This window comes from Setaria italica, chromosome II, assembly GCF_000263155.2.
Source record: "Setaria italica strain Yugu1 chromosome II, Setaria_italica_v2.0, whole genome shotgun sequence".
In the NCBI taxonomy this organism is placed as follows: Eukaryota; Viridiplantae; Streptophyta; class Magnoliopsida; order Poales; family Poaceae; genus Setaria; species Setaria italica.
The window spans coordinates 38,532,069-38,552,676 of NC_028451.1; the positions used below are offsets into that span (position 1 = coordinate 38,532,069).

At 46.5% G+C, this 20,608-nt stretch overlaps 2 protein-coding genes across 2 annotated transcripts; one reads left to right on the forward strand and one right to left on the reverse strand.

Moving 5' to 3' along the window:
* The first annotated feature begins 2,223 nt into the window (after positions 1-2,223).
* On the forward strand, positions 2,224-5,228 carry LOC101780216 (proteasome subunit alpha type-7-B). Its single transcript, XM_004957429.4, has 3 exons — positions 2,224-2,552; positions 2,659-3,073; positions 4,828-5,228. Exons 1-3 carry the CDS (start codon positions 2,380-2,382, stop codon positions 4,987-4,989), a joined length of 750 nt encoding a protein of 249 aa, XP_004957486.1. The 5' UTR covers positions 2,224-2,379; the 3' UTR covers positions 4,990-5,228.
* Positions 5,229-14,872: 9,644 nt separating this feature from the next.
* LOC101781013 (myb-related protein Hv1) lies at positions 14,873-16,317 on the reverse strand. Its single transcript, XM_004957431.4, has 2 exons — positions 15,685-16,317; positions 14,873-15,583 (listed from the first exon to the last, which is right to left on the reverse strand). The coding sequence occupies exons 1-2, from the start codon at positions 15,945-15,947 to the stop codon at positions 15,106-15,108; spliced, it is 741 nt and encodes a 246-aa protein (XP_004957488.1). The 5' UTR covers positions 15,948-16,317; the 3' UTR covers positions 14,873-15,105.
* Positions 16,318-20,608: the final 4,291 nt, after the last annotated feature.

Sequence of the window (20,608 nt, forward strand, 5' to 3'; positions counted from 1 at the left end):
GTGGGCTCTCATCTGGGATTTCTATGCAAAGCAAAATCCAGTGAAATCAGATAGCCTTTGCGCCGTCTTGCCAGCTCCAAAATACGAGAACTTATGGAAATTACATGTTACCAAATCTCAAATCCCCAAGCCCTCAAGTCAATGTTGAGAGGTGAGTCAAAGTGGTAATTGATGCAAATTTGATGGCGAGCCACTCGTGTCAGACTTTGTTGATGAGATTGACGGTGAAGTTGAAGATGATGGTGAAGTTGACGGTGAACTCCCCTCGGTCACTATCTTCTATTCAGCGAGCTTTTTGGGCTACAAAAGACAATACAGTTTCCTTTGTCCAACGAAGGTTAACTCCTTTTTGAACAAGTGTGCCTGCAAAAGAGTAATATATTCAGGCATAGGGATAATGCATATGCACTGTAGGCATTTTTCCTCTCTAGCTGTTTGAGCTCCAAAAGATGTAATCGCACTTGGCATTACAATATTTAGGGCCTCTTGGTATTTTTTGCCATTCATACGCATTTTGCGTTGGCTTTATGATTTTCTCTGCTCAATAGAGACTTCAGCGTAGTCGTTCTTCGGTGCTACAGCTCTATGGCATTTCCACATGATAGTGTCTTCAGCATATTCAATGCAATGCTTGCATGTACGCAATGAAAGAATGAATGTATGGATGCTCTGGTAAGATAGTGAAAGCGAAGGGTTAGCAAGATAAGTGAGGCACTACCTTATGTTGAATCAAACTATTCTTGTATGACAAAAGTATCGTGGGATGACTGAAAACAAGTGATACCGAAGTCTAAAACAAAATGGCAATAGATTAACAATGCTAGCGACAAACTTGAAACAATCAACGAAGGCCAACAGAAAGATAAAACCGGTTGATATGGCATAGCCATTTCCAAATCAATAAAAGATTGAGATAACCTAAAGTCCATCTAGTTACCAATGGTTTCGGGGAGAGAACAAATAACCTGATGGTAAAAATTCTAAAAGAATGTGACAAAATAGTATATGAAGCATGATAATTTTATGCATTCTAGCAATGCAACTAAGATGCAAAGCATAATGAAGAATAAGCATGTAGTTCATGTGAGAAGGGACACATGAATATATTAAAGGAAAAAGTCCATTTTACTCCTATATATTTTGTAGTCCTATAAGGAAAAATAGGAAAATCTAAAGAGTCCTAATCCTACTAAATGAATAATAGAGATTAGAAAAGAGAAACTAGAAAGGAAAGAAATAGAAAGGGAAAAGAACCCACGTTAAAGAGTGAAGAAGAAAGCGTAGTAAAACGCTCACGAAAAAATGAAAAAAAAATATCGGGAGCATGCATCGGAAGAGATGGATCACGAGCGCTGTTGGGGGTCCATACGACTAGCGTTACAACAGTCCTTCTCGAAGCGCACGTGACACGATCCGGGAAGCAGTTGCCGGCTACGTGGACCAACATGAGCCGGGAACATCAAAACACGTGCATGCAAGCTAACGACAAACAATAGTTTGCAGGGCGTGGGCGACAAACGGAAAACTGTCGCATATGCCACATACAGTCACAGGTGTGGATAGGTGAGGGGGAGTAAAATAAATTTTCTATATTAAAAGTAATGGTGAACATATTATAATTTTTTTGCCTTGGTGAGAAGAGTGACCCTGCTGCAAAAAGAGATGTGATGTCCTTCAAAACTGTAAGTATTGGATTAAAATCTGTTTGGATACCCTATGTTAAAGTTTAACATATTGGGGTGTTTGGATGGTGTGTTAAACTTTAACACCTTTGGTGCGAAATGACTCCATTGTCCCCTCATTTATGGCCGGCGGAGGGAGAGGGAGGAGAGAAAAGGAGGCAATTGTGGGAAAAAGTGGAGAGGGGGATCACTTTTAACAAGTTTAATAACTTTTAACACCCCTTGAGGTGTTTATGAAATTGAGGGTGTTAAATTTTAACACATCCCTTTTAACACATGTATTTGGGAGGTAATATGATAAAAAGAAATATTAAAAGTTAACACCCTATCCAAACAGGGAATAAGTAAAGCCTTACACAAACGAAGGGTAAGAGTCAAAGGCTTTAATAATGAAAAAAAAATGATAGTAAAGTCGATTCGAAGCGAGAGGGTGTACCTTTCATGGGCCTTTCATAGGCCCGGCCGAAGATGAGATATCAAATAGGGCCTCTGAGGCAAAATCAGCCGGACCAGAAGGGTACAAACCCGAAACAACACGAAGCCCAACTAGTAACAGACAGCCCTCTTCTTCGCAGACGCCCCTGGAGTCCTGAACCCAGAAAGGCACGACCACCACCGCCGGCCGGGAAGCAAGCTCAAACCCTAACCGCCGGCCGGGAAGCAAGCTCAAACCCTAACCGCCGGCGACGCCAGCACGATGGCCCGCTACGACCGCGCGATCACCGTCTTCTCCCCCGACGGCCACCTCTTTCAGGTCGAGTACGCCCTCGAGGCCGTCCGCAAGGGCAACGCCGCCGTCGGCGTCCGCGGCACCGACACAGTCGTCCTCGGCGTCGAGAAGAAGTCCACCCCCAAGCTCCAGGACTCCAGGTAGATAGCCCTCCCTCCCTATCTCCCCGCCGGTCCTCCCACCAGATCTCACGATCCCCCGCCCTCAAACTCAATCCCCTCCGCCCGAATCTCTTTACCTCCCCAGGTCCGTGCGCAAGATCGCTAGCCTGGACACCCACATCGCGCTGGCGTGCGCGGGGCTCAAGGCTGATGCGCGCGTTCTCATCAACCGCGCGAGGGTCGAGTGCCAGAGCCACCGACTCACCGTCGAGGACCCCGTCACCGTCGAGTACATCACCCGCTACATCGCCGGCCTGCAGCAGAAGTACACACAGAGTGGTGGTGTTCGCCCCTTCGGCCTCTCCACCCTCATCGTCGGCTTCGACCCCTACACCGACAAGCCGGCCCTGTACCAGACCGACCCATCCGGTACCTTTTCTGCCTGGAAGGCCAACGCCACGGGGAGGAACTCGAACTCCATGCGGGAATTCCTCGAGAAGAACTACAAGGAGACCTCCGGCAAGGAGACTATCAAGCTCGCCATCCGTGCACTTCTAGAGGTATATTATCTATGCTGCCTTTACTTTCTCTGCTACACAACAGCCTACAGACCTGATAGAGTCCAGGTTATGCCAATTTCTTGATTCATTGTTTTGAGTCTTTCCTGCTTAAGGATGACTGCAATAAGACAACTGTAGAGCACAATTTTTTTTAAAAAGCCTGTAGAGCACAGTTAACATGATCAGGAATAATCGATGGTGATGGTCCTACTTTTCCACCAAAGATTAGAGAGACTCAACTGAGTTTTCATGCCAAATGTTATCTCGATTTCCATCCTTGTTCTCTCCTATCAGGTGATGTCATTCTTCCTTCGTAATGCTTGGTGCTGGCAATCATAGCCAGATCTAGGAGCAATTTGTTATCAAAATAAATCTGTGATTTCCTGATTTGAGTTGTTAATTAAGCACGAGTTGCTTGAGGTACCTCTTGATTGTCAATCTAAGACATTGTTTCAGGTTTTCTACACAGTCATTTCATATGCTATTGGAGTCAGATTCTTTTAAAAAACTGGAGTAGTCTGTCTGGTAGATTATGTTTTCATTGAGTTATATGAAGGGTAACCTAACACACAACTACAATCATATCCGGTAGCACATCCTCTAAACAACTTTGGTCAAAATATGAAGGATCTGAACAATGATGTACCAGATTAGTCATTTGTGCTGATGGTCATAGTATCCTTTGTATTTCTCCTAGATGTTTGCTAAGTATGGAAGGCAATTGTGGAATCAAGGAAACTGGATTTATTTTGTGTCAGATTATGTTTATCTTCTTAACCCTCTTTTGTCAAATTAAGTAGTATGATGTTTAATAAAAATATAGCAATTGGTATGACTTAGTGGTGTTAATGAAAGCTATTGGGGTAGCTATCGAGCATCTCCCTAATCACTACCTTGTCCCTGTGAGCAAATCCAGCTCCCTGTCTTCTGAAAGAATTTTGTTGAACTACTCGGCTCTATTTGACTGCTAAAAGCTTGCTTAATTAGGTTTACACTTTAAGTTCTACCTTTGATCAGAAAAGCTAGGATTTTCATATAAGTTAATTTTTGTGCAAAAATTTCAACTATTCTAGCCAGGATGGCATAGTAGTAGTAAACGGCAGGAGTTACCCGTTGGTACGGATGGCAAATTTGCAGTTCCTTTTGTTTTGCAATGGCAAATTCCAGTTAGGGGTATAAAGTAGTGGCAATGCAATTGTCCCTAGTTTTACACCATATAAATGAAATAGATTGAGCCACCTTGGGAACAAAGCAAGACTATAGGATTTTTGAAGGATTCCAATCCTATAGGAACAAAGAGAATGACTACCTCAGATTTTAGGAAGCTTGATAAATGTAATCAGTCAAGTACTCTTATGCATTTGAAGTTGTGGTTTGAAATGTAATGATACTAGTGCCAGTACCTGGTGCAAGGATGTTATCCAATTCATCATCATTGTATTAAGGGTTCTATGAGTATATGTAGATTATGTTATTCAGCAATTCAGCATCATTGTTTTGAGCGTTCGACAAGAAAATATAGGTTATTTTCAACCCTATATTCTTCACCTAGATGTTTTTTTGCTGCAGCTTGCTTGTTTGTATCCAGTTTTATTTTTAAACATGGATACCCCAAACTCCAAAGGGAACTGCTTGGTTTTTTCCCCTTAGCGTTCTTAGCTCTCTTGTTGCTGTGTTTTGACTCGTAATCTTCTGTTCAGCTTCTCAGTTCAGTTTTTGTTTAGTGACTATTAATATACTGATAATCCTTTTAGGTTGTTGAAAGTGGTGGGAAGAACATCGAGGTTGCAGTGATGACAAAGAAGGATGGTCTCCGTGAACTTGAGGAGGCTGAGGTTGATGAATATGTTGCCGAGATTGAGGCAGAGAAGGCTGCAGCTGAGGCTGCAAAGAAGGGTGCCCCGAAGGACACCTAATTCTTGGCTTCTGCTGTACCTTCAATCAACACTTTGTTTGTCTTTATCATATTCCATGCACTATATTAACTGTTTTAGAGGAACGCTAGATTGTTAGGTGAAACTGTATGCTTCTATGCCTGTAGAGTCGCATGCTGTGCAATGTGCTTATCCACATGCCTTCCTCGGAATGCTTCAATTTCATCTACTGTATCCGCTGGACAGTTGAAAGTTCAATCCTTGTTCACCAAATTCCGTTGCTCGTAATGACTTCGGTGGAGCTGTGGTCTGGATTTTAAATCATTGCAGACGGAGATCGTTCATCAGTTGCTTATTGGTTAAGGAAAAGGAAAGAAGATAGAAAGAAAACAAGAAGAAAAAACAGCCAGGCCTTAGTAATGGATTATCTTGCCTTGGTGTCTTGTGGGCTGGGCATTATTTATATGTGCTTTACCAGCGGTGCTGTGATTCCATGGATTAGAGCAGATTTATCCAGCTGAGCCTTACGCATCTGGCAAATATTTAAACACGCTGACATACCATGGTTTCTCTAGTCGTACCGGGTGTGTCATTTTGGTTCATGGTAATCTCAGATGATAACGATGGTGCTTTCTTGGTAATGTCACGTTGGCTGACAATTTTTTTATTAACCAATAACGCTGCTGCTTTCTGCCTGTCGTATTTGCCTTCCAAGTGTCAATCAACAAGTTGCGAGCTGTAGTCTCTTGCTGCTCTCATACAGCACGAGCAAAACCTGATGCAGAGAAATCACTGACCAGTTGCTCTGCTACACGTCAGGACACCCTATTCTTGTCGGGTTTACATCATTGTTGATTCCAGAAACACGAACAAAAAACGGGATAAATGTGCACTATTCTTTTATCTTTCATCGTTGTTGATTCCAGAAAAAAGAACAAGAATGGATTTGCGGACTCTTTCCCTACCTGTCCTGGTGCAGGAAGGAAGCAACGAATTCAGAACTGCTGTGCTTCGTCAGGCGGTGGACCTCTCTTTCTTGATCGAGCACGTCAGGCGCATCACCGGCTGCCATTTTGTTTCTGCTGTCAAATATGGCCAGTTGTTATTTTTTGAAAAGATGAAGAACACTAACCTGTGAGGCTGTGACGTGCCCAATACACGAGCGGCTAACTGCTTCCGAGAAAGAAAGAAAAAAACGGCGTGAACGTAGGCGCCCATGTTTATGTACACCAGGCGTGCACACAAACACTAGCAGGGAGCGTCACCCATGTGCTGCGGCACGCATATTTCTAGCCTCGTTTCCGTGGGCTGTGCGCACACGCTTCAAGTGTCACCCTGCTCATCTCATCTTCCGGTCCACGATGAGCGGATGAAGACCTGGAACTCTTTGGTGTGTGCAGCGAGTTATTGGTTGCTCAGAGCTCCAAGAGGAGCAAGCGGCTGTCAAATCTCTGAATCAACAGGGAGACTGATCATCTCTGGATATGCTATATGTTCTGAACTTTTAATCTCCTCAGGTGATGAAAAATGCGTGTTCACGAGAAATAGTTGAGTTGTATGCAGTAATCATCAAGCTGATAGCAAAATATAGTCAATTCACTTATACTTTAACAATTCGGAACGTAGGAACTTCAATCTGCAGCAACTGAACTATTTCTTGCTTGAGACACCCCTGCGTTCTAGAAAAGTTGTAATCATGAAAGCATCGGTTGTTAGCGACTGGATTAGCACATGTGCACAGCGCAATGGAGCGACATACCACGCTCGCACTGTACCATTTGGCGAGGTTGGGACGTAGCTGTCCGCTGGGCACTCGGGCCTCGCCACTATCATATCGACATGACCGGCACCGGCTCCTCCTTGCACTATGACCACCTACTCACCATGCACGACTTAACCCTGCCACCGCTTCTTTCTAGAAACGCATGAACGAATACCCGCAACGATTGGATGCCCTGGCGGCCCTTTTTGCCATTTGTGACATCACACACAGCAACATTCTTAGCCTGGCCAATAAGCCGGTAAAGCAATCTGAAAAGAGAGATCGATCACCCTCAGAGCTAGTCTTCATCTTCACACGTCGGAGCCAACTAGAGTTGACCACACCAAGAGGGGCAAAGCAAACCCATGGGGCTTGGAGGCAGTGGGGAAGGAGGTGTGCCCCATCATATGTGCCTCGTGCAAATGGGTGCTAACCTTTCCCAATTTTATAATTGTTCAGGGTAATCGTTGGCGCTTAGCGAAGTGATTGACAGTTTTGCCAAATCAGGAAAAGGGAGGAGCTCATGGTTTCGGATAAGACTGAGGAGGAGGAGGAGGAGGAGGAGGAGGCGGAGGAGGCAGGCTCCCTGGGCGAGAGACGGGGCCCCATGCTGGCAACCAACCACTGCCCCGATCGGCCTCGCTCCAATGTCACGCGGGCCCTGCCGTCGCCGGAACAGGACAGGGACGGAAAGGGAAAGTTGCGGACGGTACCAAGTACCAACCACCTAATCTAGGCGGCCTCATCCAGTTGCCATCGCCTACCTGGACACGACAGCGATACGATCATGGGTGGTTAGTGGTTACACTTGCCAACTGAGTCTGGCACAGGCCATACTCCTCTATTCATTCTCACACTGCTGGACACGCATGCCGGTCTCGTAACCTCGGGCTGTAGGCATGCGAATGCTACGTGAAACAAAGTCAGCAGCAGTTATTATGTGGGAGAGGAATCTGGAAGCTCATCCGTCGGATCACTCTCACGCCCAGTGGTCAAAAGCTCGATCGACCAAGCTCCTAGTCCTAGTAGCTACTACTCCTACAGTCCTATACTTGATAAGGCGATCAGGAAATCTATGCATGAAAAGGAAGGGACTTCCGTTCCATGAGCAGCAGCAGCAACCGAGGCAAAGCCGCCGAGCCCAGCCGCAGTCGGGCACTCAAGCCCGTGTCGCGCGCCAATCATTGCCACCGCGGAAGAGGAAAACGAACGGGGGAAAACTAGGGCGACCTCGGGCGCCTTTACGGGCCGTGCGCCCGTGCGTGCGAGTGCGACGACGGTTTGGGGATCCAGAGGGAGCGAGACCGAGAAGATAAGCTCGGTGCGATCTTCTCGGTCCCGCGCTCCCGCGGGGCGCGGCGAGTCTTTTTCCGTCGGCCCCGGCCCGGCCGGCCGTGTTCCATGTACAAAGGGGACTAAGGGTGGCGAGCAAGGCGACTAGCGCCGACGAGGTGCGCCGTGGGCGCAGCGCACGTAGGCTTGAGTGGCTGACGCCGCGCGATCGCGTTCTTCCGGCTCCCGACCGGGACAGGGAGGTCCGGTAACGCGCGCAGCACTGAACGAGAGAGGTGGTGGGGTATCGCGTGGTGGCTTTGGTGCTGCCGAGACTGTGGGCATCGGGCCAGATATTTGTGAGTGGCATTCGCGCTTTGCCAAGCGAGCACGATCGAGCCGGTGCCGAGCGCACGTCACCTGCGAGCTCTTTTTCCCCCTGCCAGACGCTAGATACTTTAATTTTGCTCTGACGAGACGGGGTAGTAGGGTAAGATATTTCTCCGACGAGCCGGGTGCCCTGGCCCCGCCACCGGCGTCACTTCTCTTCCTGCAATGCAGAGCGCCAGAGCACGTAGCGATCGTGATCGGCGCAGGATTGTAACGGCAGCTTTGCTTGTTTCTGTTGTACGGAGGGGATAGGCCTGCTGATGAACGGTAAGAACAGTGAACGGGGCCGGAAAATCTTGATCGCTGGAGATCGATTGGCTGTCGAGATCCGGCTCCGGCCTGAATGTCCGATGCGTGGAAAACTTCACCGCGGGCGAAGCGATCCGTCGGCTTTCACCGGTCGCTTGTCACTCGGTACAGTACCAAAAACTTGTTGCTGTTGGAAGAGTCACGTACACAGGCACTTTTTTTCTACCACCACCTGTCTGAAAATATCTCTCTGCGTGCGACTTCACCCTGAATAATCTCATCTGAAGATGATGTTACGGTACAGATGCTCGCGAACTCGGTGTGAACGTGTGCAAGATTTCAGCATCCCAAGTCCCAAGAAGCAGAGCATTCAACGCACGCCCGGCTGAACCCGGCCCTGCCCCCGGGATCCACCCGGGAGAGTGAAGTGATGAAAATGTGATGGATGGCCGAAATGATTGGCAAGCAACGGAACAGCTCGATCTTCTCCCTCGGTCTCCACGCCAGGGAGAGGATCTCATCACCTGCAGACTCCGTTCATGCATCCAGGTTTCTCCACAGTGCCAAGCTCTCGTAGCTCTCACTGACAGGAACAGTACTGCCCTGTGACAAAAGAGCAGTGAGAATGTCCCTCTCCCTGTTCCGACGAAGAAAAAAACAGCGAGATTGAAAGGCCATGTGACCTGGACTTTTATGCTTTCTGAATTCTGAAACAGCTGCGTCCATGGCCGCGGCAGATGCCCCTGGCCCCTCATCCGATTCGACCTCCCTATCCGTTTCCCCATTGGACGGCTCCACCCTGCGCATTTTAAATGCAGCGGCACCCTTGCTTGGTCACTTCACCATGGTTGGTTGGTGTACCGTCACAACCAACATTTCATATTGTTTCTGCTAAACTTACTATTGCTCTGCATAAAATTATTATTGCTTCTATTAAGCGGGACTTGGATGGTGACTGTTGGCATAAAAAAAGATATTTGATATAGTACGGGTTGGATTACTAGATTATTGCCGGTTGTTCGCATCATTACATATAGGAAAAAAATACTTCTCTTGCTGGATGTTCGCATCATTACATATAGTAAAAAAATACTTCTCTTGTCGTATGGATTGGATTACCCGTCGCCGGTTGGCTAATTGTTTTGCACCCTAAATCACATGACTGAACATTTTAACAAATCATGCTCACACAGGGCCTGTTCGCTTCAGCTTATAAGCCGGCTGAAAAGCTGAAACGGCTGATTTGTTGTGAGAGGAAAATACTGTTTGGTGGCTGATAAGCCGGCTGAATAAGCTGAAGCGAACAGGCTGAAAGTCGATGGACAGGAGAGGAGAGGAGAATAACTCCAAGAAACGGCCGCAACAAACACCAAATACCAAGCGCAGCAATAAAACCGCATGGTACTCCAACAGTTGGAAGCTTTGTTGGTACCTACCAAAGGAGGAATCAAGGGTGGCCTGCCGTCACCATCGGCACACTTGCTCACAGGTCGGTCAGGTCGGGGGCGCAGCATTATTTGGTTCCATTGAATTTATTCAACCACCGAAATACAATGCATGCACACATCACAGGGACGTTTAGTATAGGAAAACGGAATAAAAAGTCTTCAGATCGATGATCGTGTACTGTTAAACCATTTGTTTATCGATTAGCAACGTGCACGAGCAAGTACTTGACACGAAGGCAGATATCAAGTTATCAACACTTGATTATTCCACCGTTAGTATGTCATGACAGCGACCTCTGACGGCTATGTATATATGTACTATCTTTATATCTTTCTCTTTTACCTATCCATGTATAATAGTTTCACACGGATCAACTACCAGGGATGCCGTGACGCGAGCGTACGCGTATTTTATAGCTCAGTTGAGAGTACTGCTGGAAGAGATAACAAAGAAGTGACCAATGCAAGAGATGGAAAAGAGCGCTAGGCAACGTGGGGTTTGCTTTGATCTGCTACCTACCGAACTTGCCCAAAATTGACGACTCGGAGTGATGTATTGGTAGGTAGCCACAAGAAAATGACATGTCGCTTGTACATTATCTTGCATTTTTCTCCATATACCGCCTTGTACTAACCTCCAATCGTTTTTGTTTGTTTGGTATGAGCACTGTTATTTTTTTGGGTATGAACACTAGTTTGTTATTTATCTGCATGATAGTACATTGTTGCGGGTATGGATGCTACAGAATCTGTTTAATTTGGATATGCTTAGCACTCGGAGATAATGACCACTGTACTATATATCCTGGAGAATGGTACCTTATAAAAGGAGGACCGATGCCATTATTTGGAGGTGGCTCGAGTCCAGTAAACACCAATGACTATATATGCAGCAAGAAATTAAGAGAAAAAATGACCGATCAAGTCGATGCCTTCTGAAATCACGCTTCCTTATTCAGGCACTTACAATTTACAAGAATTTTGGATTGTACTGTCCCTGAAAGATTAGTCAAATTTTGTAGGAGTAGAGTGCACGTCTACTTGTGTAGCAACTCCTTGTATTTAGTATCTACAGGGATAACAATTACATGATTTTGATCAAACAAACCCAACCGCACAACTGGGAAATGTTATGATCCATAGTACAGAAACTAAGACTCAATGCAAATAGTGAAATGTTTTAGTTGCATTGGTCTACTTGCCAATCACTTTCAACTTGATCTATATGCAAGATCCTGTGATACTTAATCTATATGAAAATTTCGCTTCATTTTTTCAACTGTTCAAAACTTGGTATAGTTCAAGAAGCGAGTATATTCATCCATTGTTGCAAGGTGGCGGAGCCAGCCATGATCACTAGGGAGGCTCTTATTCTTCCTCCCTCTTCCTCTTCCTCCTTTCTCCTAAAAAATGGAGGGGGCACTAATGGGGGCTCCATTTTTTTTTTTTGGGGGGGGGGGGGGGGGGGGGTTGAGCCCCCCCTCGACCGCTGGCTCCGCCACGTACGCTATGCTCGTAGGATTATGTTTTGATGGCTGATAATTAATATTGACCAGAAATGAATTCTGGCTGAGTGAAAAAACTACGACCATTTTAATTTGTAGTAGTTTCATCTATTAATACATCACCATTACTCAAAGGCATTACAAAAGACCATATATTCTATCCTTTTCAAATCACAAGTAACTTTAATATACATCGATTTTGCTATGCATCTAAATATATGTTATGTCTTGACTCTTCATACATAGTTTTATGTATCACGGTTGGAATTGAAATGGCCTACATATTGATCCTCATAAACTGGTTTGTGCAATACTACTTTTGTTTTTAGGAGAGGTTTTTTTGCAAGACTATCAAGGCCTTTTACAAGTTTATGATTTGATGGGTGATAATTAATAGTGATATTGACCAGAAATGAATTCTGGTGGAGTACACGAGTACACGAGCTGAGAGCAAAAACCGCGAACATTTTAATTTGTAGCAGTTCTCCGTCTATTAATCTAACACCATTTTGCTCTATATAAGCACCAGAAATATATATAATCATATTCATATAACCGCACATAAGGTAGGAATTGCAATGGCCCCATGGTTTAATTTGTGCAATCCTACTTTTACTTTTAGGGGAGATTTTTGTGCAAGACTATATCAAGGCCTTTTAAAAGGAAATCGCTCTAAGATTTTTCACAAGTTACCTTTTCCTCATCACTAGTGGAGCTCATGAACAGCTTACCGTTATACAGTAACCCCATCAACTCAATGATGGTGGGGAGCTGCCGAATTGGTACTTCCATCAACCCAACCCTGCCTGACAAGCGAGGGGTCCCAGCCCAGCACAAGTCCTTGTTTAATGGGGGACTAAACTAATCAAACCCCATAAGAGCCTGTCCCCAGCCTAACAGCTCGACCAGGATAATCAATTGATTATCTAGCAGCAGTAGAACGGCGGATCATCCAGCAGCAGTAGAGCTAGCGAGCGGCCAGGACAGGAGGATGCATCCATGTCGGCAGTTAATAAATGGGGATTGGCCACCTACCCCTGCCGTGCGCCGCTCCCGCCCGTGCATTCAACCCGATCGGGGAGATCCTCCCCGTACGTCCGGTCCACAGCGCCATGATACGCTGTGCGCCGACTGCAGCTGCTGCTGCTGCGCCCGTCTTGTGAAAGCTTGCTCTGAGCTCTGACAGCGTTGGCACTTGTTGCATGGAAGTACTGTCCTGAGCCAGCCAATCGTCGCGCCGCTGTCTCTCTCCGTGGTTGCCCAGATTTTCTTTTCGCCAAGATTGGCATGTTTGCATCTTGCTTTGAGCCATATTTGTATTTCTTTTTCCCCTGAGACACACATCAATAGCAAAACTTTCATTCCTTTTGGGAAAGAGAAGAAAAAGGAAAGAAATTAAATGTAAGAAAGAGAGAGGAAAAAAAAAAGCAAAACTTGCATTAGGAACTGGCGTGCATATGTGCTTTTCAGAATTAGTCGGGTTGTTTAATCTTTGCTTGGCAGGTAGCAGCAGCTGTAACCTGCAAGAGAACAAGAAGGCGGCCACAGTAACCCCCATAAACTAGCGGGTGTGTTATGTTGGATAGGCATTGGCGGTTTGCTTTCGGTGGAAAGTGATGACAGCGATTAGATGCTAGCGAGTAGCGACGATAGATAAGGTGGGGGAGATACAAATAAATCCCTCCCCACTTCTTCTTTTTGTTACCAAGGTAACTCGATATCTTTTTTAATCAGTTCGGACCGTGACGTGTGATCGATCGTCAGTGGAAACTCACAGTTAGAACCTGCCAAAACATATAGCGTCGCTTTACATCACCGCTCAGTAAACTAACTGGTGCGGTAACTAAACATGGCGACAGTAAATGTTTTAGAATGGCAACCCGGGGAAATTTTATCCGTCCATGTACGGGGATCATCGATCATAGGTCGGCGTTTGGAGCTTGGTACACGCTTCCAAACCGCTAATCGATACGTGAGGCAGGCTAGAAACATCAAAACCAGTGAGGCGGTAGTGATAATCTTTTCAACTCGGCATACCAAAGCATTAGCCTCATCAGCAGTGGCTCTTCTCTGTAACGACCCAGCCGCAAGTTTTAACCGATCTTACGCGAGCTTAGATCATCACAGGCGAGAAGCTAATTTTTTATTATATCATCAGCAGCAGTACCTTGTTTTATAGCCGCCGGCGGCGGCCGTATAATTATAGAGAGTTTCCATCTTCCAGACTCCCCATGGCTGCTATTTTCTGTGGACGTACGTGGTGCGTGTTTCCGGAAACCAGCGTATACTTTCGTCTCCGGGACGATGCCGTTGTGCGCAGCAGACGTCACCGGGCGCTTTTGCCGTCAGACGCCACGCGCACCGAGCTAGCACGAGCAGCAGAAGCAACAGCCGGCGGCCGGCGGAGCCGCGTTGCCCACCGCAATCTCGCGCGAGAAAACAGCAGACCACAAGGTCATCTCGGCTCAGCATCGCCCGCCTGTTCGTCCATTCCCGGAAACCAACGAAACCAACCCAACCCAACCGAGCCACCGCTGCCAGCGCCGCCCGCCGCCGATGGCATTCATGATGCCGGAGGCCACAGCGGCGCACGGGGCAAGTTGCGCGGGGGGTCCGTCCAAACCCCGCTGCCTTTTCCGCAGGCCACGCCAGGGCCCTGCCGCCCCCATCGCATCGCGTCGCCGGGCGGGCTCAGGAAAGGTGCGGCTTCCTCCTCCTCCTACCTAACAAACCCCATAAACAAATGGTTTCCCGGTGCCCCCCCTGCGTGCATGACCTCACGCCCGGGCGGCCTGCCTTCTACGCTCGGTTTTGGTTACTCCTCCATTACCAACAGTGGTAAAAACCAAACCCCCTTTTTGATCGGCGAGGATAAGAAGCAGCGCAGCAACGGGGATTAAAGAAGAGCCGGGCCGTCGCTTTTTCTCTTTGTGGTGTGGGCATGACGAACAGGAGCAGTGTATTGCTGCTAATACCACACCGGTAGAAAAGAGGCAAACACGTATGGCCTATCTTTCTGGTGCTGTGTGCCTGTGTGTGTCGCGTGTGTAAAGCAGGGTCAGATTGGAAGGCAAAAAAAAAGAAAGAAAGAAAGAAAGAAAGGCGTGGTCTAACTTCACGAGGCGCTTTATCGAGACTGCAGGATTAGGCGACGGTCACATGCCGGTTTTAGTGGTTTGGTAAACGTAAGATCTGGCTCACACACACGCCTCAACACATGGTCCAGCGGCAGTGCCTTTGAGACCACACCCACACGGGCGCACGGGGGCGCTGAACCTGCTAGTCTCCTGGAGACGGGGTTGTCAAGTTACAGAGACCTACGCTAGCAGCAGATATTATTGCCCATGATATGATCAGTTGAGGGGTGATGGTAATTACAGCAGAGAGACAAAACGGAGCAACAAAGAGAGCAGGGAAGATCCTGGGCACAAATCTTCACTTTCTTTCTTCTTATCTCTCTTTTCACTCGGCTACTATTTGCACCTACGAGCTAACCAAATATCGAGGGTGACAAAAACCAACTCATTTCATTTCATTTCATCTCGAGGCTTCTGAAGTCGAGCATGGCGGTCCGGAGCCCCAGGAAGTTGCTGCACTTGCAGTCCGCGCTCTTGGGGAGCCCCAGGCTGCAGCTGAAGCAGAGCCCGGCCTCCCGCTTCACCGGCTTCATCATGGGCTCCTGGCACGGGGGGCTGATGCAGAGGTCCAGGTTCAGGTCGGGGCACTTGAGCGGCTTGCCCTGGCCCCAGTCGGCGGCGTTCTGGTCGCGGCCGATCGCCGCGGCCTTCGGCTCCTCCAGCCGGAACACGGCGCCCTTCTCCTCACGTGCAGTGGCCGCCGCCGCCGCCGCCTCGAACGATATGGTTATGTTGGACGCGTGCTCGTTGATCGGCCGGTGGGTCACCGGGTCGATCCCCCGGCTCAGCAGCTTCCTCCGGATGTGCGTGTTCCAGTAGTTCTTGATCTCGTTGTCCGTCCTTCCCGGCAGCCTCCCGGCGATCAGGGACCATCTGTACGCGAACAGAGACATAGCAGAGAACAGGTCAGGAAATGGTGTAAATGCCGCGAGGGTATGTGTGACGAGGCATGGGAGAGGGATGCCGCGACGTACTTGTTGCCGAGGAGGCTGTGGAGCTTGATGATGAGCTCGTCCTCCTCCTCCGTGAAGTTGCCGCGCTTGAGGTCGGGCCGGAGGTAGTTGATCCACCGTAGGCGGCAGCTCTTGCCGCAGCGGAGCAGGCCGGCGGCCTTGGGCAGCGAGCGCCAGCACCCCTCGCCGTGCGCCTTGATGTACGCGACGAGCCGGTCGTCCTCTTCCTTCGTCCACGCGCCCTTGTTGGTGTGCGCCTTCTCGCAGCACGGCGACCTCCCCATGGCGGCCAGAGGAAAACCGTACCAAAACCAAAACCAAAACCAAACCAGGCCGCCGATGTTGCTTGCTGCTTTTCCCGGTGCTTTTGCCGCCGCTTTCTTCCCCTCCCCTCTCGGTGGGCTGCGGCAGTGGAGGTTGTTGCTGCTGCTGCTGCTGCTACGGTGCTGCGAGAGCCAAGGGTGGGTGCAGAGGGGGCCTGGATTTTATAGGCACTTGACTGGATCGGGGAAGGTCTTCTAGAGAGGCTGAGTTGGTGGGAAAAAGGTTAGGCCGGACCGGTAGGCTTTCCTCTTCCCCAGGCCAATGACCTCATCACTGCCACTGGTTTACTACCAGTTTCATCACCAAAGCAAGAGGCCACGGGGGCGCCGGCCGGAGGCCGGACACCGCGCCACGGCCGTGGAACGGAACCTCGGGCAGGCAGGTAGGTGTAAAGTGAGGCAAGCGACGCGCGCGCCAACCGTGTGTGGGGGCTCGTGGTGGTGGCCTGGTGCGGTGCTGATGGATGGATGGATGGATGGATGGACGGACGGAACGGACGGGTGCCGATGCCTACCTCCTCTCCAGCAAGATGGATGGACGCGCGGGGGTTTTAACAGCTAACAAACCGCACCGCCGCCACCACCACCCCTGACGCAAACCTGTTGCTGATATGGTTAGGGCGATGGATGGATTAGGTTCATCTCCCTTTCCCTGTTGCTGATGCCGATTTGCCAAGGGCCCCCACCCCGTGAAACACAGATGCCCTGCACAGGAGGTAAACATGAGAATTACACGCATGGGGGGTGTCATCTGGCTCACCCCTTTGTCAAAGTGAACCGTAATACCAGATTCAGTGCAGTTTGATCATGGAGTCCATGCAGGTATTTTTATCCTCGGGCACGATTATGTCGACATGAAAATGATTCTACAGCCTGATCTCACTAGCTCTACTCATCTTGACACCTCTTTGTTGAACAAGGCAAATGTTTTTGGTGTACCCAGAAACCCATATGCTGATACCTGCACTAAAAAAAGGGACAAGGTCCAAAACTAAGGAAGCCCTAATCATGGACATTTTCATTGTTTATTCCTGAATAAAATAGAGTCGATCGGAATTGGCATCTGGCACTGCCTAAATGAATGTTATTGGCCACCCACCGTATTGTTTAGTTTATTTTGGCTAGAATAATTTTGTTTCCAGAATCATAGATATTGTCACACGCTGATCAACCTACTTCCGTGTGGAACATTTGTTTTATAGTACTATCATATAGGTTAGTTCATCAGTTTGGTCAACCATAGATTAAAAATTCACCAAACGCATTACTCCAGCATCTGTATCGTTTATCTTTCCGCAACAAGGCAGATCGTGTGGATATCGTATTTATATGGACAAATCAACATGGCAATAATTAAACCTTATCTGTGATCCTTAATAATACATCAACTATGATTAGGACCTCTTCCAATTATTTAACATGTGTGTATTCTATTGCTCATCAGCTATTAATACGAATACTGAATTTATCAAGGTTTGAATTATCTACAAAATTAGGATATATTCTGCATTACTAATGGCTGTGGGCATTGCATTGTGCGGAAGATGGGAAGCAGATGAAATTATGAGTTCGTGAGGTGGACCATTAATTGTTACTTGTTAGGAGGAACTTACATATCTGTGACAAAATCCAGATGGGCTTACATTATATTTGTCTACCTAATATATTCGTTTCCAGATGGTTACCAAACTATGGACCATAGTTGGTTGGGAGCAAGGAGGAAATATCCCTAACCATTAGTTTTGGTTGGGGCCAGAATGATTGGGACACCACACTCCATAATGGTCCTCCATATGCACTGTTTATGTTTCTGGTGTCTCTCCCTTATATCTTTCTTGTTGCCATTGAGTGACCATAGCTCCAGATCTAACTCTAAATTTTGTTCTTTTTAGCAGATGGGCAGGCCGACTTGATTTTATAGCTGAGATTTCTTACTGATTTGATACATATGGTCTATAGATATGGATTTATTCTGGCAAAAATCAATGAAAAATTGAGCATTTCATAAATTTCATAACAGATAGATGAACAGTTTATATCATTTGGCAGTACAAGTTTATGGAACATCTATATGACAAGAGGTTTTATTTGAAACAAAGCATTTCAACAAAGTGCAGGCAACAATTGTGAGTCGGTGTGTTAGACGCCAAACTGCTTTGTCACACAGCTAATTAGCTATGAGTAACTAGTCTTGATTTTTATTTCTAGACAGCAACAAGCTATAAATCGAGCTAGTCCTGTCAGTTTGTTACCGGCTGATTTTATACATATTTAATAGCTCCCTCTTTGGTGCACTTAATTATATCTAGTAAACCACTTCGGTTGTACCCTAATAACCACCCTGACTAGCAAAAGGAGTGCAATCACTGAACAAAACGCACTAGCATAATAACTTTTAGTAGTTAAATGGTAGGCACTGGTTCTAGAAAGCATGGAGTCAGGCAAGAGGAAGGTAGGGAAATGGTTTGTAGTTGAGATGTGGTGTCGGTTATGTGCATTAGTTCTACCTTCCACTTCTTAGCCACACACTTGTGGTGCAAGCCTCCTAGTGCAAGCTGGGCTGTTTTGGGTTAGGGGGAAGGAGAAAGAAGGTAAGGAGAGAGGTAGGTCAAGGAGCTCTTTTGCTGTCGTCTATTCAAGGGACTCATGGGCAAATTTGCCATCCCCACCACACGGCACAAGCACAAATGGCACTTATCCATAACTCCTGTGTCCTAACTCCCTCGTTGTTTCCCCAGCCTACATGCCCCTTATAGGCCTGCATAAAGCTCCAAACTTTCTGCAGGCATCATCCTTTCACACCCTTAATCTTCTCTCTACCTACCAGTCCTCGCATTCTTATGGCCGATTGGCTATTATCGGGTTAGGTGTGGTGATAGTCTCCATGACTTCAACGCGAATCCATTAGCTAGCAGTTTCCATTTTCTAGCCATGGATTTCAAATTTTACCAAGTCCTACTCTTGCATACGCAGTAAAGTACATAAAAGCATACTGAAATACAAGAACCAGGTCTGGAAGTTTTACTTTACAAACTTACTGTCAAGATTTATGTTTAGCCTCAAAATCATTGAATTCGTGATATTCCAGCTTCAACAGGCATTGTTCCAGTCTTCATTAGGAAATTGACTAGAAAACCTTCAACACTAGTACACTGCCTGACAACCAGAGACTTTGACTGTCTTCAAATAGATATGAAAAGCATGAGGTAAAAAAAAAGAGAAAGAAACCTATGTCCTAGACTTATATGAGCATAATTCCAAATCAGAGCTCAATCAGAAGTCAGTACAGACATAATACTTTGTCATTGAAATGAAGACATAAAGAGATAAGCACCGCAGAAACTTGAACCCGTGAATGAAATGGTGCTGCTCTTAAGAATTGGCACTCCAACACGTTTTTTTGTTTTTCTTGAAAATCAAAATTCAAAAATTTATTTTGTTTATCTTAAAAAGGCCTAATTTTTTTGTGTGAAGGTGATAATCTTTTTATGCTTCAACAGTTGGTTATATTAATTATCATCCTAGACTCATGTCAAAACATATGTTGCTTTTGTTCACTAAACATTTCATTGCAATATTAGAAGCACTTTATGCACAAATTCTATATAGGCACCAGATAAAAAACAAGTTTAGAATCTGGTGCTTACATCCAACAGGCTAGCATGCTTACCATGTCCGATGAGTTCCTTTTTCCAGTGGATCCACCAAAAGATGACATAAAATGCTTTCAATGCTCCTTTGATTCTGTTTGAATCAGTGGATTTCTGTAAAGAAAGAAACAATTAAGGTTCCACCATGTACCCCTCAACTTATCTTGTACAGAATCACCTTCAAATAAAACTAAAAGCAGTGCCTTGACATATCTAGTTTAGTACCAGGGGTTTGTAATTTCTGTAAATACACCACCCTCGGCTGATACTGAGTTACTGACTAGTTTGGTTGTGGTGTTATTTGGTCTGCTGAAGAGGATCAAGTTTTACAACTCCATCAACTTAATAGATCACAGCTAACAAAAACTGGAATACCCAACGTTTGGCTCTGGTGTTATTTGGTCTGCTGAAGAGGATCAAGTTTTACAACTCCATCAACTTAAAAGATCACAGCAAACAAAAAATGAGATACCCAACAAGCCAACATCCAAATTTATCTACAATTAGGCTGATCCCTTGTTCCCTTGGCAATCTAATACCAATTGCACATATCACCTATTTGCCTGTAAGTGTCCCTCTTTTAACTACCACTAGACCAGCACCCTACCAGTTTACAAATGGGTGTTCACAGGGACGAAAAGCCAGAAATTTTCTTGAGGGGGGCCAAAGAGCTAATGCAAATAATAAAGGGTGCTAAATAATGGTTTTCATCTTTGTTTACTTAGAGACCTAAAGAGCTAATTAGTAAAATTGCATAGGCATGGGAGGAGCCATGGCACCCTGGTTCCCCCATTACCTCCGTCCCTGTATGGAAGCATAACTGCATAAGGTTTGCGTAGCAGTACTAGAGGGACATTGAGAGTAATGAAAAATGACTATGGACCCAAACCACTATTCATCCTCAACAAAATTATTGTTAATCATCCAGAAACGCAAAGAATCTGCACCCATAATGTCACAGCATACAGGAAA

Coding starts and splice junctions, on each gene's coding strand:
- LOC101781013 (XM_004957431.4), bottom strand. CDS start 15,947: ATGGGGAGGTCGCCGTGCTGCGAGAAGGCGCACACCAACAAGGGCGCG. Junction 15,584..15,684: donor CACAGCCTCCTCGGCAACAA/GTACGTCGCGGC, acceptor GTTCGCGTACAG/ATGGTCCCTGATCGCCGGGA.
- LOC101780216 (XM_004957429.4), top strand. CDS start 2,380: ATGGCCCGCTACGACCGCGCGATCACCGTCTTCTCCCCCGACGGCCAC. Junction 2,553..2,658: donor CCCAAGCTCCAGGACTCCAG/GTAGATAGCCCT, acceptor TTACCTCCCCAG/GTCCGTGCGCAAGATCGCTA. Junction 3,074..4,827: donor CCATCCGTGCACTTCTAGAG/GTATATTATCTA, acceptor TAATCCTTTTAG/GTTGTTGAAAGTGGTGGGAA.